General features: G+C 40.5%; 1 protein-coding gene across 1 annotated transcript in view; it reads left to right on the plus strand.

Annotated features, from left to right (window-relative positions):
* Positions 1-21,636, plus strand: part of Nox (NADPH oxidase) — a 149,246-nt gene that overhangs the window by 31,054 nt on the left and 96,556 nt on the right. Inside the window, exon 2 of the mRNA XM_071584338.1 lies at positions 12,455-12,549. Coding sequence (XP_071440439.1) covers positions 12,455-12,549 — 95 coding nt within the window. The remainder of the gene's footprint in view (positions 1-12,454; positions 12,550-21,636) is intronic.

A 21,636-nucleotide genomic window follows, 5' to 3' on the forward strand; every position in this document is an offset into this window, starting at 1 on the left:
TTATGGAATATTTCTACTGGAAGGGGAAAATTGGGGAACCGATAGCTAGACCGTCTGCTTGGATAAAACAATTTTGGTTGAAACTGAAATAATTTTGATTAACTACCATTTTAATGAGGGGGATTAATTCGTTTGCAATATTTAGGGCAATATGGGAGTCTTAGGGTGCATTTTGAGCTTAAAGTAAGGCTTCAGATCTGGGGACACAAGTGAACAGATTATTTATATCAAAAGAAACTAGTGTTGATTTACCTGGAACATTAATTTCTTTAAGCTTTTTGGCAAGCTCTATTGAGTTTTTGTCTGCGTATTTGGGCTTTGAGTGGTCTCGGAACATATTGTTTGATTTGCGTGACCGAATGTGTGTGAGGGAGGACACCGCTGAAACCACGGGTCGAATTGCCACCGCCTCCTTATGTGTTTTGGGTAGATCGCACCACCTGAGAGCAGAAGGGTTCATTTGCATTGCGGACCATTTTTCCTTCGCATGAAACAACTAACGTCCAGTGTTTAACTCTGAGTGATCTGTATTTTTAATCGGATTATGTTGGTTCGGGATGCGGCGTGTCCAAAAGGGCGGGCCTCTTTCTGGCGAGTGTTACGACGGGGAATCCCGCGTTCAGTCAGCGCGGGCAGTGAGCGGTCGGGGCTCGAATTGACGGTACGTTGATGGAAACCCAATGCAAAGTGAATTGCGGATGCAGCGTTTTGTGTGGATTGGATGATGAGGCTATTGCAGTGCGGAGAGAAGGTGTGTCCCATAAGTAGTAGGACTTATTTTTTCCCAGACAGACGGACGGGTGACGGTTTCTCTGGCGATTAAAGTGTTGTTGCTATAAAATGACGCAGAACGTCGATACTTGTGGTGTACTTTAAATGAAATCAAATTTGAAACGGTGAAATCGTAAGTTTTTAAAAGGATGTATTTCACGAAATCGTCGGACCCTGATTCTATTGGTAGCTATCGATAACAAGGACAAAAATCCAATTAAATCATCAAAATTCAAATTCCAAGAAATTGCGGGAGATGTGGTGGTTATAAATTTTAACGGAGTCATTCGCTAAAAATATTCAAGTTTGAAATGGAGAGTATTTTTTTCTTTTTCGAGCAAGATAACTTACGTAAACATAAACAAATTATTTTCCGTATTGTTGGTCCCATTTAAAAATGTTTAGCTCATTAAGTTCATTTTATAATGAGATGAAAAAGAGTATTGCACAGTTTAGAAAATTTTAGTTTTTCTCGGCACGTTCCATCGAAACGCTCGATCGTTTCTAGGCTCAAACTCGGACAGTTTTTCGGGTGCTAAATTTTCCCACGGTCACCCAATGGTCGGGAAAGTTCCTCGAAATCTTAAAGCAGAAGTACCCAGGAATATGCGCCCATGAGTAGGATTGCAGTACCTTTCTCTACGAGGTCCGCCCAATAAATACGCGAACTGAGGGCATAAAAACTTAATTTTGCAAAATTTAGTCTACATCGATTTTGTCGTCCCCTTCAAAGTAATCTCCATTCGTTGCTGCTATGCACTTATTCCATCTTCTTCTTTTCCACTGTTTAGTAAAGCACCCTTGGGAAGTCCTCGGCAGTAACAGTTTTTAGTTTTCTCGTCGTTCCTTGCTTTATTGTGTCTTCCACATCTTCCCAGTGATGTCCCCTCATCACATTTTTGCATTTTGGGAATGGGAAAAAGTCGCAGGGGACGAGATCTGGCGAATAAGGAGGATAATAAAGTATGGTGATTGAATATTTTACCAGAAACTGGCAAACAATCAATGCTGAACGTGCTGGTGCATTGTCATGGTGAAGGATCCATCCATCGCCTTGAGCCAAATTTGGTACCGCACGACGCACGCGATCTCTCAAACGCTTGACAACTGTGAGGTAGAACTCCTCAGGTAACTAGCGCCGCTGGTGGGCGGGGCTATAGTCCGCGTCATGGTCGTTAGATTGCACCAGTTCGCGTATTTGTTGGATAGACCTCGTATTCGGGCGATTGTGTTCGATATTGCTGCGAACGCGCATCGTGCAAGGGAGGACCGAGATCTTGGGTCTGTCACGTGACGGTGTCCTATCTCTCTTGTATATTTTATCCGTTTTTATTGATTAGCGTTTTCTCACACGATTCCCAGACCATTGCCACGTATTCTCAGCGTGATCTAAATAATGCGTATTCACACCTTCTTCCTTACTTTTAAACATTGCATTTTTCTGCCACCCATTTAATTTAACATATTTTTTTCAGGGAGGACATGCATGCTCTCTTTATGTTTTTCACCCCCCCCCCATGAAAGTTTTGATAACCTGTCAAGTATTTGACCTGTTTTTAGAATGTTATTTCGGTGGCCTCCGATTCATATTTTAAGTCTGGATTTCCTTTTCTTTTTTTCCCAGACATCAGGGCTCTAAATTTTCAAATCTTCGATTCCCTAACCCCATTATTTGCACCACTCCGATAACCGGTCCAAGTCGACGGAGCGTTGCCCGAGATCTCCCGGAGTCCTTATTTCTGTTTGAATCACCGTGTCGTCCGCAAAAATGTAAGTTATTAACTTGGGCACTTATGTCGTCAATGTATCACCTGCTAAGGAAGGGGCAGATGGGTGAGGGTTAGGGGTCGTAGGGAAAGTCACACGTGACTTGATTGAGAGAAGGAATGAGGAATTGTGCAGTTGTAGATCCAATGGGTCAACCCTAAAATGTCAAAAGATAATTTATTTCGCACTAGAGAGGACATTTTTCCGTTGACGTTTTATCCCGTGTTTTATTCGGAAAGATGCCTTTACATGCATCCATATGAATATTGCTGTGACTTTGTCTCTCTATACGATATGTTACGCGAACTTGTCATTGTTTTTATACATGAAATATTGAATTTAAGAAATTAGTGTGAACTGAAAGCGTGCTACACCTCTTCGTAAGATTTCGCAATGCATTGGGCTATTTTCGACCTCTTTTTTTGAAGTCGTTAACATATGTACATAAATTATACGTGTATTCTCAGTATCAAACTGTCTTTTGTATGTCAGGGGATTCCAAAATGTTTACACGTACATCCTATGGTATGGTACCAAGTCTTTCCATCTAACCCAAGACTCCGATCACAATTAGCCACGGAAATTATCGCATCGAAGGATGGTCAAAATCCAAACCAAATCTCCCCCCCTCCCCCACTCTGTGAATGGATTCATCATTTCCTTGTAATTTGATTCAATTTGAATTATAATTCCTCTTTCAACCAAATCGTCTCTAATTTCTATCGTTACATTTAATCCTGCTGGCAAACAGCAGGAATTCAATTATTAGAAATATACAAGGTGTGATCAAAAGAAGACTGGACTGATTTTATAACTTGCTTATTTGGACGGATACAGCTTAATTGAACTTGTCGCCCTCAAAGTACATGCCTTGGCCGACGACACACCTTTGCCAACGTTTCTTCCAGCTCTCGAACCCTGCCTGGTAAGCCCCCTTAGGGATCCTTTTCAGTTCCGCCGAACAATTAGTTTTAATGTCCGCAATAGAGTCGAATCGGCGCCCTTTCAAGATTGATTTTAACTTTGGAAACATAAAAAGTCTGATGGAGCCACGTCTGGAGAGCAGGGTGTCTGCGGGATCACGGAAGTTCCGGTGCTGGCGAAAAACTCAGTCACGATCCCCGCCGTGTGAACGCTTCTCCTCTAGCTCCTTCATTGCTGCCGTTGCACGCGGCGACGAAAAGGTTCATCTACATCAACATCTACATAATACCCCGCAAGGACGTGTGGCGGGGGGTGTTAGGTCACCAACCGTAAAAAGGAACAATACCACATGCAAAACAACAACGTGGAAAACTACATCCACAGCAGCGCACACACTCATGCAACAATCCCTTCATCCAAAACTCATGCAAACACATATACCGCAAAACAACTAAAAACTGCACCCCATGATGCAGCACGAAAGCCATCCTACAACACGCGAGCCAGGACACAACAAGCAAGAATGTGAAACACCACTACCACACGAACATGCAAAAATGCAAAGGTTAAGATACGTACCGCTACTACTGCTTAACGACTCAACGTAAACAAACGCGACACCTTTCGTTTTAGTCGTCAGATGTGTCGCTATATGGCGCACTGTGTATCGTTTCGATCCTTTGAACGGTTTGCGCAGATTGAAATCAGTCCGATCTTTTTTTTACCACGCCTTGTATGTATATGCATGTTCTCAGCAGAATGTCCAGACGTTGTACAAAGCTGACATTTGATGGTTGATGCTTATTTTTACCCGTCTTCTATAGGTATCCAGTCTGAGAAGGTGCGTTTTTTAATTGATCGACTCACATTTTTTTGGCTAAAACACGTTTCCAGTAGTTAAAAATCGCGAAGCTGTCCTCCCTGTTGGCATTGTTGTGCTTCTTGTCCGTAGAGGCGAGTTAGATTCGGTGCCGGTTCGAAAAGTGTTCGCCGTCACCCTTCTTTTATTTATTTTTATTTATATATACCCTGCAAGCCACCGCCAGGGTGTGTGGCAGGGGGTGAACACACAACAGAATAATATTACCCAAGCATAACCTTACCGGGGTCGAACAGTGTTATTATGATCCCCTATCGTTCGTAAACAAAATGACATCTTAAAACTCTCTAATTTTACTAGCATGATCTCTCCCACCGTAGTACGATGGGGATAATAATACATATTCCACATCACTGCTAAAGAGACTTCCTTCCAATTTTCGCTTCAATCTGTAATTTAAACTTCGCTCCATTGAATCTTCGCTCTGTGAGTTATTCCCAGCCTAGCTGCTCTAATATTTTGGATACGCCACTCAGTTTATCGTAACAACGTTTTACAAACCTTGCTCATCTACGCTGCATGCGATCCAATTCGCCAGTCAATCCAACTTCGTGAGAATACCATTTATATTTGCAGCATATTCTATAAATGAGGCCTAACCGTTGACAGATAACATTTCTCTTTGTACTATTCATCACATTTACCACGTACTCTTCTAATAAATCCTAATTTTTAGTTGGCTTATCCACATATTCCCCGTATGTGTTTCATCCAGGAGAGATCGTGAGTGAGGGTAACGCCTAGGTATATAATTGACTCCACACATTCCTTTTCCGTGTTCCCAAGGCAGTAGACGTTCGGGTGGGAATTGATTTTTGTCCAGAAATGACAACGAACTTTTTTAAGTTTAATTCTAATTGCCAAGTGTTGCACCAGCTTTTTATAGCATTAAGGTCATCTGATGCTGTGTCCTCAGGATCACGGATATCACGGCAAAGCACTGCATCGTCGGCAAATAATCGTATCTTAATAGTGAGTACAGAGTCAATGTCGTTAACGTAAAGTAGGAATAAAAGAGGCCCGATGACACTTCCCTGGGGAACACCTGAATTAACTTCTACTGCATTTGAGCTAACTCCATCTATGACAACTCTTTGTACCCGACCATTCAAAAAGTCTTTGATCCAACCCCAGGTATTTTCATGTATGCCGTATACTTCTAGCTTGGCGAGTAGTTTACTATGAGGCACTTTGTCACTGGCTTTCTTAAAATCTAGAAAAACCGCGTCCACTAGAACATTGCTCCCTCCCGAAATAAGAATATCATGAAAAAAAGCGCAAGTTGTGTTTCGCAGGATTTACCTTTTCGGAAACAGTGATGATTTTTTATTAATAACTTCTGATTATCGAGGTGTCTCACGATCGAACTAGCAACTATATGTTCCATAGCCTTGCGCAAAATGGATGTGAGGGAAATAGGTCTGTGATTGCTCGGTTCCGCCCTGTCTCCGTTTTTAAATATTGGTATTACGTTAGCCGTTTTCCAATCTCTGGGAACTTTGTAATCTACCAGCGACTTATTAAGTATTATTTCTAAGATACGGCGCCATTTCCGAAGCTAGAAACTAAGATAAACGAGTGGGTACTTCATTGGGCCCGGAGGATTTATTTGGCTTGATATTTTTCAGCAAACGTTCTATTCCATTACATGAGATTTCAATTACGGGCATCGGTTGGCTGGCACGATATGGTAAGCTATCGGGGGTATTTTGTGAGATATTGGCGAAGACACTTTGAAAGAAGGAATTTAATAAGATAGCCTTTTCCAAACTGCTGGTTAGTCCTTCGCTTTTATCATTGTTGAGTGAATTAGCTGTAGACTTATTTCCCTGAACTTCTCTGACGTCTGACCAAAATGCTTTTGGATTCTCTTCCAAGTTTTCCACTAACCTTTTCCTTTCGAATTCCCTAAACGGTTTCCGAAATTGATTCTTGACATTCGCCCTAGATATCTTATAATCATATGTGATCTCATTCTTTTTGTTGCTAGAGATATAATCCCTAATATTATTCATCTTGGCGTGACATTAACTTCGGCGTCGCAATGCCTTTCTAACATCCGCGTTGTACCTTCTAGGTTCCGTGTTATCTTTTATATGCATATGATGGGAATGAATTTGTTGACAGCGGAGCGCGTGACCTCAAGGAAGTGATTCCACGTATCCTCGGTATTACTATATTTCTTAAAACTTGCAAATTGATTATTTAGCACGCACTTTAGGCCATTGTAGTCCCTTCTTGAAACAAGTAAATTTTCCTCTCAGACTTCTTATTTCGGACCCCATGTAGCGAACACATAGCATGTACTGTGGTCATTAATTCCTTTTATATTTTCTACAGTTAAGATTTTTTTGGGAATATTCGTTGCTAACAAATCAAGAATATTTTCGCCCCTAGTTGTTGAAGTGACAAGTTGATTCAATGATTTCAACGCAAAAGAATTCAATAGCGAATCGCAGAGAGATAAGTATTGGATTGTCTGTCGACTGGCGGTCTGTAAAATGCGCATACATAAATTCTTTTGGATTGAGGCCTTTTAATTGAGCACCAAACGCTTTCCAAACCATTACCCGGTTTTACCTCAGCCCTGCTGACGCAAGAATTTTGAACTACTATAAAGACACCGCCCCCGATTCTATTTCTTCTGTCAATTCTGTAAATGGAAAAGGATTTGGGAAAATTTCATCGTCGGCAATATCAGTGGATAACCAGCTTTCTGTCCCGATAATTATAACTGCTCCTGTGCTTTGAATGAGGTGATGATATTCTGCACCTTTGTTTTTTAAACTTCGGCAATTTACCACCAATACTGATAATGTTCCCTTGACATTCTGGTTTTTTTAAAATTTTTAACGAGGATCGTCTCCTTATTAATATTGATTCCATTATAAAATTTTCCGTCCGATGCTATCTGATTGGTGTTAAATGAACTATTGCTAGCACTGAACATCGCTTCATTTAAAGCTACATAATTTGGCAAAGAAGACTTGAAAAGAGACCCACTATTTGACCTACGCGAACTTCTCTTGGGATCGAGGACTGGTGCAAAATGGCTTTAGTTTAGTGCCGTATTTTCTCAGCAGAGTCTCGTTATCTAAGAGCTTGAATTTGCTTTGGTAGTCGTCCTTCGTCATCACGACTGTAGCGCTGACCTCATCCGCTTGAATTATGAGTAGGATGTCGTCAGCTCTGAGCTCGTTGATTGCCGTCTTCTCCAGTGAAATTGGATCTAAGGGGTTTTGCTTTGAGCAGGACACGACCCACCCCCTCCCTCACGTCTTCAAGCTCTTCTTCATGGTGTCTTCTACTACGGTCCCGATGTCTAAAAATAAGTTTTCTAATAAATGACAATAATAAAAAAACAAATGTCAATTCGTTATAAGTTTTGGCCTAAGATTCAAACAAACAAGCGAATGGCTTTTCAGGTCTACATATTACGAGCGAAAGAATGGGACCCATGGGGCGATGATCAGAACTCAGGATTTGATTTAAGTCGCCTCTCGGTATTTTTCTCAATGTATATTCATGAAGAAAGAGATTGATAATTAATATATTGTTTTATCCCTCGAATAGGAATGTAGTGCAGTGCACATAATGACCCAAAATTAAATATGTGGGTTATACTCAATGGATTTGACTGTGGGAAAGTGAATGCTACTCCCATATTGTTCAATTGATGAGAATGAATAATAATAATAATAGTTTGGCCGTGCGGTGGCATTAAATTTCAAATAAAGCTCCTTTTGCTCTCAGAATCGAACTGGTTCTCGAAGGTTCTCCGTGATGCAGCCAGTACGTTTTAAGATCACATGGAAATGAAGTAACTGCGCTCTATAATCCATGTTTAAACTTAATGTTACTTACATGAATATGCAATTAATAAAAATAATATCTGGTAATGAAATGTCGTCACTAATCACAAAATGTTACATGTATTTTGGCGATCACAACGACTTATCTTTCTAGAAGTTTTCTGGCGCATAGATTTACCCAGTTTCATATGCGTATGCATGGGAAGGCCAAGAATTACCCAGCCTGACCTAGAGATGGCGGTAGGTCTATGATAAATATCAATGCACTAGAAAGTATGCAATGCATAAAGCATATTTTTTCGAGTTTGAAGACAGCACATTGTTTGGTATTTGTTTGGCAGCCATCAATAGCGAACTTTTTCACTGAATTTGTGATAATTGAGTAAATTGGTCATTGTTATGTGATGCGATACTTTTATTTGAAAGGCCTCAGCCCAATTAATATAAAAGCTGAACTGGATTCTACTCTGGGCGAGTCTGCTCCTTCACTCACAGCAGTAAAATATTGGGTAGCAGAGTTTAAATGAGGCCGTACGAGCTGTCAACATGAACATCGCATTGGTCGACCAAATGAGGTGACAACTCCAGAAACGGTGAAGAAAATCCAAAAAGTGATGCTGGATGATCGTCAACTGAAAGGGCGCGAGCTAGCAAACATATTAGGCATTTCAAAAAGTGCGGTACATCGCATATTAACTGAAAATTTGAACATGAGAAAGCTGTGTGGTGGATGGGTGCCACATTTGCTCACACTCGAGAGCAAAACCAGAGTCGTGAAGATGTTTCAATTGAGTGTTTAGCAATCTTTCACAGCAGCAAAGCAGACATTTTGCGCCGTTTCAAGCCATGGATGAAACATGGGTCCATTACTTCACACCCGAGACAAAAGAAAAATCAAAGCAATGGATTCAAAAGGGAGAACTGGCTCCAAAGAAGGCTAAGACCGTTTTGCCTGCAGGCAAGATCATGGCGTCGGTTTTTTTGGGATGCGCGTGGGATAATTTTCATTGACTATCTTGAAAAATGAAAAAATATCAACGGCGAGTATTATGCGAACTTATTGCAACGTTTGAGCGAGCGAAGAAATCAAGCAAAAGCGGCCGCATTTGGCTAAGAAGAACGTGTTGTTTCATCAAGTCAATGCACCAGCTCACATACCCGTTATTGCAATGGCCAAAGTTCATGAATAAAAGTTTGGCATGCTACCTCATGCACCCTATTCGCCAGATTTAGCACCCTCGGATTATTTTCTGTTCACAAACTTGAAAAAATTGCTCGATGTTGAAAGATTTTCCAACCGCGAAGAAGTGATGTCGGCAGTTAATGGCTATTTTCAGGAGCAACACAGATCTTATTTAAAAAAAGGGTATCGAGTTTATTGAACATCGCTGGGAAAAGTGCAAAGAGCTGAAAGGAGATTATGTTGAAAATTAAATACATTGTTTTCCAAAATTTTTGTTTTCTTTATTAGGTCGGGTACTTCAGGAATTTAAAAAAAGGGGGTTTATTCCAGTAGCAATATACATAGTTATACAACACTGCTATATGTTGATTGAGGGGATACCTAATCACGCTTAAATTCCCCTTTTGTCTTCAATCGCCAAAGTTATCCGAAATGAGATTTTTAAACAGTTATTTACATAAACTCTCAAGTATCCAATACATATATAATAATACATTTGAAATTACACACTTAACCATTCACAGAATACACAGAACATTAGAATTTAGGCACTTCGAGTACAATTAGTGCATATTTTCACAAGTACAGAAACACACATCATAATATATACAGATAAAAATAGTTTGTATCGTGAATGTATGATATATTTTGATTTCTCGCCTAGTTGTAGAGTACGTTAAATAGGAAAATTTACCCTGACAATAAAATGTGTTAGATGTGTCTGCTTACATTACTTAATTACCACTAATGTGACGAAATCAAATAAGAGTTTACAATTGGCATTTAAACAGAATAATACTATTTCGCGCAATTTAATTTTATTCACCGCCATGTTATGCCATATTTCTAGTCTTGTTTTTTCATGACGGATACATTCTTCAATTCTGTGTTTGGCGGTGTCCTCTGTTAAGTAGATATCACATAGGTTAGTTCTCGATTTCCCAATTTTGTGAAGGTAATTTGAAAAAATTTCCATGGCCTGATAGCATTTGGGTAGATTTGTGTGAAAGTTTGATTTTTAGTTTTAATCTATCGCAAATAACAGGGAAAATGTCCTTTGTGTATAAGCCTTTATCACTGTTATCCCAGTCAGATTGCCACTGAATGATGGATTCTTCCCTCAGTCTCTTTTTTAAGACGTCTTTCCTTATATATTGATTTTCATCAAGTTCAAGATTGAAGTGTGTAGCCCTTCGTCCAGATTGTAATTTGATTACAGCATTTCTTTCCAGGATCTCGTATTTTAAGGGTGGTAGCCCGCAAATTATACACAACGCATCAGTGCTGACCGTAGAGTAGCCCCTACACATTGATAACAGGCAGGGCCTTTGAGCCTCTTTTAGTCTACGGTCGATTCTACTTAGGTTGATCTTATGAACCCAAATATCGCAGCCATAGGTGATGATGGGAATTGTTACTCCTTTGCAGATGGTTATTAAGGAGTCAGTGCCGAACCTAAACCTGCAGTATCTCCGAGCTGCCTGGAAAATTTTCTTTATTTTATTGGTGGTGTAGTTAATGTGGGCTTGGTAGGATAATTTCTCGTCTAACCTAATTCCGAGGTATTTCAAAACGTAAGCCCTTTTTATGTTTTTATTATAAATGTTCCAGTAGAGTTCCTAGCCATCTTGCTTCCGAAGATCATGTATTGGGTTTTAGCAGTCGATATCGTTAACTTGTTCTCAGTTGCCCAGTTTTCAATAATATGCATACATTCCGCAATCATAGGTTCCATTTTGGCTCTGGTGCTTGCTTCTATAGTCAGGGCCATGTCCTCTGCGAAGGCAATGAGCTCGCACCCAATAGGGAAGTCTCTTCTGAGTACCTGGTTGGTTATAAGATTCCAGAATAACGGACCAAGAACCGACCCCTGTGGACAGCCTCTTGTTAAAATCTTGCTTGTTGCGTGGAGTATCTGACCTCTCTATTATTAAAATAGCTGATCAGGAGCTTTATTAGATTAGCTAGGATCCTTAGGGTCTTGAGCTCCTGTATAACTGAAGGCCACCAAACGGAATCGAATGCACCTTTGATGTCGATAAAGATGACGATGGTATATTTGCTTTGATTGTCGATTAACCGTAAAAGATGGTGAATGGCATCCGATGTGCTTCTTCCTCTCCTAAATCCATATTGGTTAGGGTGGTAGAGCGTGTTGTTGAAAAAAGCTTCAATTCTGCCCTTGATAGCTCTTTCAAATGTTTTGCCCAGATCCGGAAGCAGTGTGATTGGCCTGAATGAGGAAGGTTCAGATGGACCCTTTTCCTTAGATCTTAAGATGGTATGCAAGGTTCCGATTTTCCATGAGTCTGGGAAATAGGAAAACATGAGACAATCGTTAAAGATGTTTGTAATGAATTTGACCAGGTTTCCGGCTAGTTTTTTTAACATGATCCCATGTATCTGGTCGTGTCGAGGTGCCTTCTTGGGTTTGATTTGTTGGACCGCTAATGATACTTCGTCCTCGTTGAACGGTTCCATGTCTGGGGTGTCCGGCATGATTAGTGACTCCTCCCTAATGATCGATTGTTCGTAATTGTCAGCAGTATCGTCGGGCAATAAGGTGTTTAATGATATTTTAATTTTTTCCTCCGTAAGAGGGATGCTACCGTCCTCAAGGATAGAAGTTCCAAGTATCGCGGGTAGTTTAACTTTTTCAGCAAATAGTTTGTAGACGAATCCCCAAGCATTGTTGCTAAGATTTCTTGAGCTAAATATTTCCCAAGATTTACGTTTGGATTCTTTGATCTTGAGCTTATATTCCTTTAACTTGGTTTAATATCTGCAACGAAGGATATTTTTAACCTGAGAGTTACACTTTTGGTAGTCTTTGCGAAGTTTGTTCACGACTTCTTTCATGCGTTCTAGTTTAGCGGTCCACCAAGGGTGTTGATTATCGAGCTTGATGTAAACCGGAATGTTTTCCATCATCGTGTTGTTAATGGCAGAAGTTTAGTTAGAAATGCGCTCATCGATGTGTTTTGAGTGGGGAATCCAAGTAAATGCCTATCAATATGAACTAGTTTTTATCCTAATATGTTTGCATATAATTATTATTGCGTGTGTTGGTTATAACTGTGCCTACTAGTGCGTTAAATCGTGTCTCGCCATTCGCAGGAACTGCTGGAGCGTCTCTTCCGGCTCTTCGACCAAGATCGAGACGACTTGCTGCAGCAGGAGGAGTGGGTGGAGTTCCTCAAGGCCAGACTCACGTGAGTTGTCGTCGCATGTGCGTGCGTGCATGCCGGCGGATTTGTTCGAATCAATGCTTCCCTCAACTCTCAGTTTATGCACCAGAACATTAGAATTTACTGAGATTCTTAATAGAGAGCCTAAAATAATTAATCATTTCCCATCGGTTATTTTCCCGGCATGATGTAAAAATTAATTCTAAAAAAACAAATACAACTTGGGATTAAACATGTTTATTCGAGAGAATGCACTCAGAAACAAAGGAGCATGCGCGTTCCGCAATTCGCTGTTTGTGGAAGTGTTTACACGCTGTCAAAAGGTTTCATCGATTTTCAATGACAGAACAAAATGGATGGCGGACAGGAGGAGGAGGGAGCCGAGCCCTATATAAGTAATCGCCTGAGGTTTTTGATGGCTGACGACTCATATTAATTTAGAGAGCGCTTTCCAAAACTGGCATTCATTTTTAGGAACATTATTTATTTATTCAACAATTTATATCGTTGCAATTAGGCAATTGCCCTGGTGGCCACGGTCAAGTCTGGTCAACGGTCACTCTTACAGTACAATGCACATACATACATACACACACAAGAAGAACAGATATGAGACAAAATGCTCTTATATACAATGACACTGAAAGATTACCAATTGTACCTTTACCATATTACAAGGGCTAGGCTCACACAATACATACGACGCTCCGTCCATCGCCGCACTCCGTCCATAATCACGCACTCATCAATTTCATTCACCGTTCAAAATCACGCACTGTTAACGCATAATTCACTTTGGCAATACAACTTTTCGCACCGTCCACATCACGAACAGAATAATATATTTCATAAGTACGATAGTATAATAATCAATGAAGTTTATCACCCAGACATGTTTTAGTGGGTGGGCTTGGAATGGCCTGCGACGTCACGGAGTTAATCCCCGTCGCCACTGCGAAAATCAGGCAACTATCACGCAATTGAAAAATAGAAGAAAAATATTAGCCAACATAAACAAAGGAATGATACAACGTCTCGCCAACACTATTCCACGTACATGCATCTAGAAGGGGCAATAAAAGGGACATAAAAATTGAAACCAATCACGCAAAACCAATGTTGAGGTTGAAATCCTGGTGATAGTGATGAATCATGACTGCTCTAAGAGCACGTATACGTTTGTAATGCACAAGTAAACGGTATCGCTGAAAGTGGCAAAGCTCTTAAACAACGCGTCACGTCATTCTTTTGGATGAAACCACTTGAATTAGGACCCCAAGAGCAAAAATACAGAATAGGCCGAGAGATGTCAGCATCTAGATAAACCAGATAGCATCGAATGAATTTCTTATCTGTCATGGCAACTTCCTTTTGCTTTGGGTTCATCGAAACACGAACAAAAATTTTAATCTGACCACTTATCGTGGTGCATTTCGAAGAATTCATAATTTGTGACATTTTCACAAAGTTAAACCCGAAAACATCGATTGAATAGCATTTTCACATCTACATCTACATCTACATAATACCCCGCAAGCCGCCGCAAGGGCGTGTGGCGGGGGGTGTTAGTTCACCAACCGTAAAAACGAAAAATACCACATGCAAAAAACAACACGGAAAATTACACCCCAGCAGCGCACACACTCATGCAAAACTCCCTCCATCCAATACTCATGCAAACACATACACCGCAAAACAACAAAAAACTGCACCCCAGGATACAGCACGAAAGCCATCCTAAAACACGCAAGCCAGGACACAACAAGCAAGAATGTGAAACATCACTACCACATGAAAATGCACCACAAAACACTCTACCCCCCAAAGAGACAGTAAAAGGAAGGGAATGCGACCCAACGTTGCAGGTAGCAGGAATTACCCCCCGCCGGGAGGGAAGAGGGACTGAAAGGGAAACTTAAAAACAGATGAACAGAACACGAATGATGTCATGCGGAAAGAATGGGTTATTATAACAAAACACATAAGGTTAGTGGAGGAGCATGCATTTAAGTAGAACTAATTATTTTTTAGACACGGAGGGTGGCAAGTGGATTTTTACTATCTATAACCCTACAGTTGCTATCCCGTATTGTCCGTGGGAAGAAGGAGTCCTTGAGTCGGCTAGTCCTGGCATCTATTTCCCGAATTTTATATACATGATCCAAGCGACCAATGTATGTAGGAGTACGAATAATCTGCGAGACCTCGGTGCTGAAACATGCGGATCTGAATTTATTTAATAATTTCAGTCTTGCATTGAATCGTCTCTCTTCTAATGATTCCCACCCCAAATCCATGAGCATTTCGGTAACGCTTTGCGTTTTATCGTAGGAATTTTTTACAAAACGGGCTGCCCGGCGTTGAACCTTCTCAATTTCCCGAATGAGACCTTTTTCACTCGGGTCCCACACGCTGCATGCGTATTCTAAATGAGGCCTTACAAGAGCGTGGTAACAACGTTCCTTGACCTTTGAGTCACTTTTGCCGACAATGCGTCTAATGAATCCCAATTTTTTATTTGCTTGACCGCAGACTTTACGTATGTGAGTCCCCCAAGTTAAGTCTTTAGTGAATGTGACACCTAGGTATTTTACCGTATCAACTACTGCTAGGTCACCTCCAGCTAATTTGTAAGCAAATCCCGTTGATCTTTTAAAGAAATTTACCACTGAACATTTATTATAATTTAGAGTCAATCCCCAGTTAGAACACCATTTAGTAATGCAATCTAAATCCTGCGCTAGAATAAAACGATCCTCATCCCCAGATATCTCCCGATAGATCACCGTGTCATCCGCAAACATCCTAATGTTACTTTTCACTTCGCGGTTCAAATCGTTAACAAAAATCAAGAAAAGTAACGGCCCGATCACACTTCCCTGAGGTACCCCAGACGTGACTCGAACGCTGTCGGAACTAGCGCCATCAAGGACTACCCTCTGTTCCCGCTCTGAAAGAAAATCTTTAACCCAACTTATAGCGCCTTTGTTTATACCCGCGACCTTTAATTTATGAATGAGTTTAGTTTTCATTTAGCTCTCATGCAAGAAAATGTTACAGAGACGGTGAAAGAACTCTCTTCCTTCGGGGATAACACGATCGGCAGTTGGGCACGCACGTTTCAATTGATTTTTGTATGGCATCAGATTGGAATGGTTTAAGCGCGCGAAATGACGGAAATGTTTGATTTTGAACCATGTTGTGCTACAATGAGATAACAAAGCTGTGCTGGTTCGTTCAGAAATGATTATCGAAGTGAGATACATACAAATTAAAAATAATGATCCTCCCTGCCGTAACAAAGATTCCTAGGCCCCACTATCTTTGGAGAGAGAGAGTTGCCGTGCCGTGGGGCCCCTCGGTCGAGGACGAGGGACCGCACGGCATTCCCAGGGCGTTCACGCGGAACGGCGGCCGGTGGAGGAGGGCTTGCCGGTCAAGTTGGCATATGGGCGAGTGCTGCAAGCGATGGGGAAGGAGGATCCGTCCACCGGGATCGTAATATGTTGTCCTGGCCGTGGGATGGTGATGGGGGGAGGGGCGCAGAGAGAGAGAGACGACCGTCGTCCCCCGAGACATCGATAGCCGCAGCCGCGCCGGGCTGACACAAGAACTGCACTGAGGCGCATGCACTGCAATCAGCAATTAGGACTGTAATCAGTTAACAAGGGCACTGGCATTATTCCATTCTTATGTAATTGTAATATTTGCACCTGAAAAATCCATTGTCCATTTAGTTGACACAGTAAACATTATGTGCTGTAATAATGTTAATACAAATTAACAATATTTAATAGCACGTTCAACGTAATAGTTACACTTGATTAGGAGTAATATTATTGTATGAGGGCTGCCGAATTCCCTAATTTTTCATGAAATTACGAGGGTGGTACAGCAAGTCCTTAGAAAATCCAAGAGATGACACTCGTAGTATCGAAAATAAATTTGTTTTCCCATTAAATAACACTCCTAAATCATCAGCTGTTTAAGTTTCAGCTGTAGCCGTCATATGGTTTCATTGTGTTCATCGATTGAAGTAAACAACTTGCATATTTATCTATAAAAATGGATGAAAATGAGTTTCGAGCAGTGATTAAACGCTTGTATTTGAAAGGGTTGACGCCGAAAGAAATCATAGCTGAGTTGGACGAAGTTCATGGCACATCTGCTCCTGTGTTTGCAACTGTTTACAGGTGCACACCTGCGCAATTGCGATGGCCAATATTATTGCATTAAAGTTCGAATTATTATAACCTCCAACCAGATTTGACCCCCAGTGACTATTTCTTATTTCCAGACTTGAAGAAATGGCCTGGCGGACGAAGGTTTACGTCTGACGAAGAAGTAATCGATCAAACAAATGCCCATTTTCAGGAGCTTCCAAAATCCTACTTTTTAGACGGCTTTAAGATATTGGAAAAACGCTTAGGAAAATGTATAGAGTTAAAAGGAGATTGTGTTAACAAATAAAAGAAAATTTGCACACAAAAATTGTTTTTTCTACTTTTTTCTGAGGACTTGTTGTATTACCCTCGTATTTCAAATCACGCCATAAGGTAAACAGTTGATTCACATTTTCACAGACAGCGATGAATGGAGGATATAATGAAGCATCAACTCCGAACACGATGACTTCGCAGGAAATTCGTCTGGTGCTGGACAATGCATTGTTTGTATGAATAGTATCAGGAAATTTTTCGGGAAAATAGACTTATTTCAGCAGATATCACTACGAGGGCGGTTCAATAAGTACCTGTGTTTGACGACAAAGGGCGTTCCTGAGGGAATTTTATGTCATCGTCGTGTGCTGCCATCTAACAAATGACGGCGAAACAAATTTCAGACTGATTTAAAGGTTAATTTGGATTTGGCAGCCATTCGTGTTCGCAAGACGTGTTTCGTGATTTTCGCTAAGATGGAAAAAGAGCAGTATCGTTCGGTAATTCGCTTTTTGTTTTTGGATGGGAAGAAATGCGAGGAGATAAAAGCAATGTTGCATGCTATATCTGGGGACACTTCGCCATCTATGACCACAATTAGATATTGGTTCAACGAATTTAAATGTGGGCGAACATCTGTTTTTGATGAGGAGCGACCAGGACGCCCGGCAGACGTGGTTACCGAGGAAATCATTCAAAAAGTCCACGCCATGATTCTCGCTGATCGACGAACGAAAGTGCGCGAAGTAGCAGAGGCCGTGGGTGTGTCGAACGGAACGGCAATTAATATTTTACATGATAAGTTGGCGATGAAAAAATTGTCGGTCCGATGGGTGCCGCGATTGCTCACGGTGGACAACACATTCATCCGGAGTTGTCGCCGCCAAACTGCATGAGCTACTTCATGAATTGCTGCCGCACACCCCGTATTCACCCGATCTGGCTCCATGCGACTTTTTCTTATTCCCTAAAATGAAGAAATGGAGAAGAAAGATTTGAGAAGATAACGTTTGGAGAAGTGTATCTTTCTGAAAGGGGACTATGTTGAAAAATAAAAAAAATGTTTTTGAAAAATGGTTTCTTCATTTCTAACACGGGTACTTATTGAACCGCCTCGTACAATGCCTTAAAATTCTTCTTAGTACATCCTTTGAACGTGGACACACTTTTGCCGGCGGCTCCGTGCTCCCTGGTGGGCGGATCCCGAAAGGTCCTTAAAGGGTACGCGTGCAAGCATCTATGGCGGCTGGACTTAGGGCCCCGTGGCGGTGGTGTACTTTGAGGGTGGATTGCTCTTTTAGATACTCGACAGTATGACGCAATGAATGAATTAAGAGCTCATTCGCACACTTAAAAAAGAGCCCAATTCCTTCACCATCACTTTAATAAAATAAACAATCTGAGGTGTCGCTTGCAAGGGAATTTCACCGCGGCCTCTTTTTCTTTTTGCAACCTACAATTAGAAGCGGATTACAATTAGTATGTACTGCAGCTTTTGCCTTCTTTCGGTCTACATGTACGAAAGTTTCATATATGTCTCTGCGAAGGCTAAATGAAGATATCCTTACACAGATCTCAAGATCATATCCTCTCGCATTCTACTTTTAATCCGGAATAATTCCGAAATTTTTTTCTTGCGGTAAATTAATGGAATTTCTTAACGACGGATCTAATAGGTCGAAGGTTGTATCGGAAAAACTGAAATTAATTTTATTTATTTATTTTATTTACACAATTACGTTGCAATTAGGCAAATTTCCTGGTGGCAACGGTCAAGTTAGGTCAAAGATAACTACTAACAACACATACATACAAACGAACACAAAAAACAGATAAGAGACAAAATATTTTTACATACAATGACACTTCCACATCACATACAAACAAACTTCCACATCACATACAAAATGCCGTCCACATCACATAAAAAAAATATTTTCACAACTACAATGAAGTTTATTACCCAGTGGCTGCTTTACATTTCAACTTAAAACTTCTAAAATTGGATGGAAAGGGCTCAAACAAACCACCAGGCAGCTGGTTCCAATCAATAATAGTTCTATTTAAAAAAGAGTATTTTTTCTTATTTGTTTTTTGAGTCCTTATTTTTATTTTGCGGCTATGGTCGTTTTTTCCCTTAAAGTTAGGCTTTTCTATCCCTTGCCATAAATCTTCCCACGCTTCGTCCTTTTTAACAATTCTATACATCGCGCCTAGCCTACTCCTTTTTCTTCTATTTTTCAAACTCTCCCATTTCAGCATATCTAACATTTCTGTGACACCATTTGTTCTTTTGTACCTTCCGAGTACATATCTTGCTGCCTTTCTTTGAACTTTTTCTATCTTTTTAATATGTCCCACCTCATATAATGTTCATAATCACCTCCTTTAACCAATTAAAATATTCAAATGGCATTACTCAGCTTCCTTAAATGACGTAAAAATATCTCTAAATAGGCTTCTTACTTTCTCAGTCATTGCTGATATTATATTTCTTTGGAACTACACATCAGAATGTCATCTATCCTCATCTTTTTTCATGGCGTCAGCGCTTATCTTTCCTCTACCACCACATCCAAGAAGTTCCGAAGAGCATTTGGTACAATCAAGCATTTATAAGGTTAATTTTCAGTTAAAATATGAAAAATACTTGTGAACAGTTTATTTATTTCAATCAAAGATTACGCCTCAAAAAGATTAATCCAAATAATTCTCATTCTTCAGCTACGACTATAAAATAGAAATGAAAAGATGTATACAGACTGATCATGAGGTCGGCAGATAGTTTTTCCACATTAGAAATCTTCGACGCGGTGAAGATACTCCTGATAACGGAGGTTTATTCGAAACCTACGAGTAAGTCGCGTTGTGCTACATAAAAATGTAGGTCGACAAATTTCTGCTTTTACGTTTGAAAATCAAGGCAGTTGTACTAATGTGAACAAGCAACAAGAATACAAGAGCAAATGCAAGGCAAAAGTGAAATACACTTACATAGTCAACGAAAATCATATTTGGATCATTGTGATAAACTATTCATTGACACTTCATCCTATTACTTAGCCTCCTTGATTCCCTACAACATGCCTTTAAAAGGTTTATGACGGTTACGTTTAAATTTGTAGATTGACGGGCATTCTTTGACGAGACTGGCGATCTTCGAAGCAACGTATTATCAAAGTGATAACAAAAAAAACAAGACATAAGTTTTTATAGAAACGAAAAGTACTTGAAGGCGAGATTCATTCGGTAGTAGTAGTATTTTAGGGGAGGCGACCGACAGCTGAGGTCATTTGCGCCTTAGGGGATGGACAGGAAAGGATGAAGGGTGGAGAGAAACCCGGCGTCGGCATTAGCCTACTCTTTACGAAAGGCGCCAAGGGGTCCGCAGTTTAACGTCCCATCCGACGGACGGCGTACTCACTCAAAGTGCCCTCCACAAAGCACCTCAAGTAGGGATCGAGATATCACTGAAAAATATTCAACACCGCCGGGATTCGAACCCAGGCCCTCTGGGTGGGAAGCCAATACGTTAGGATATTCATTCGGGTTACTAAGGCGATCGCTGTGTGTATTTGACCGTTTGAAATCTGGGATAATTTAAAGGTAGGGTGGATAAAACCTATTGATAAAGCTACTAAACATGAGGACGTATCACTAAATAAATGGACGTATACTTAAAAAAAAAGGTCATACTATATGTACGCAGAAAATCAAAATTTTTCATCATTCGAAGTCCCTGTTCTGGTAGTGTAGAGAATAATTTCTGAAATTCGATTCGATTTTAGCTACTCGTCGTCTTCAAACCGTTGTTCACCAAACAAACCACTCTTTGTCAAATAGGAAGGAGAGGAAGTAGTCGCCAAGAGGAAGGCTGAGCTAACTGGGGACAGCGGTCTAAAAACGCTCGTACACTCAAACATTCTTTGCTCTTCTGTTGGACGGTAAAATTGAATGCCGACAAATTTTTCCAATGTATATGTATTCGTATTCCTAATGTAAATATATTCGTATTCCTAATGTAAGTATATTCGTATTCCTAATGTAAGTATATTCGTATTCCTAATGTATATGTATTCGTATTCCTAATGTACATATATTCGTATTCCTGATGTAGATATACTTATTATAATCGTATTTCGGCAACAGCCCTCCGGGTGTTACTTTGCGGAACTCAATGGTTGCGTAGGAATTGGCAAGCTTTCGGCGTCACAGTCAGTCATTTTGTTTACATTCCCTGCTCCAATTTCACTCTCGTAAGAATGTTGTGAACTTTGTTGAATGCGCAGCAACACGTGATTTTTCTTCGTTCGGTGGTGGATAGCATTTGTCGAAGTTTTAGTTATTATATAGTGAGAATGTGGAGAACACATGGTAGAAGAAGCAAGCAAAGCTAAAGGACAATTTTCCTCTGAGAGAAACCCTGATGGAGAATGGGCGGAGATGGCATACCTCTACGGAATATCCATCTATGATACCCAGATTCAAAAATGGCATAGCAAAACTAAAAATCTAAGAATGAAAAAGATCTCATAAGCTACATTCCCTTGCGTATATATGAGAGCAATAGTCCACAGAATTCGTAAATCCAATTGTTGATCCCTCTAATGGTTCGAGTCCCGCGCTTAGAACTGACTTCGTTCATATTTTAATAAAAAATGTAAAAATAAAT

Source organism: Hetaerina americana, unplaced genomic scaffold (genome assembly GCF_022747635.1).
Source record: "Hetaerina americana unplaced genomic scaffold, ioHetAmer1.1.p SCAF_18, whole genome shotgun sequence".
Lineage (NCBI taxonomy): Eukaryota > Metazoa > Arthropoda > Insecta > Odonata > Calopterygidae > Hetaerina > Hetaerina americana.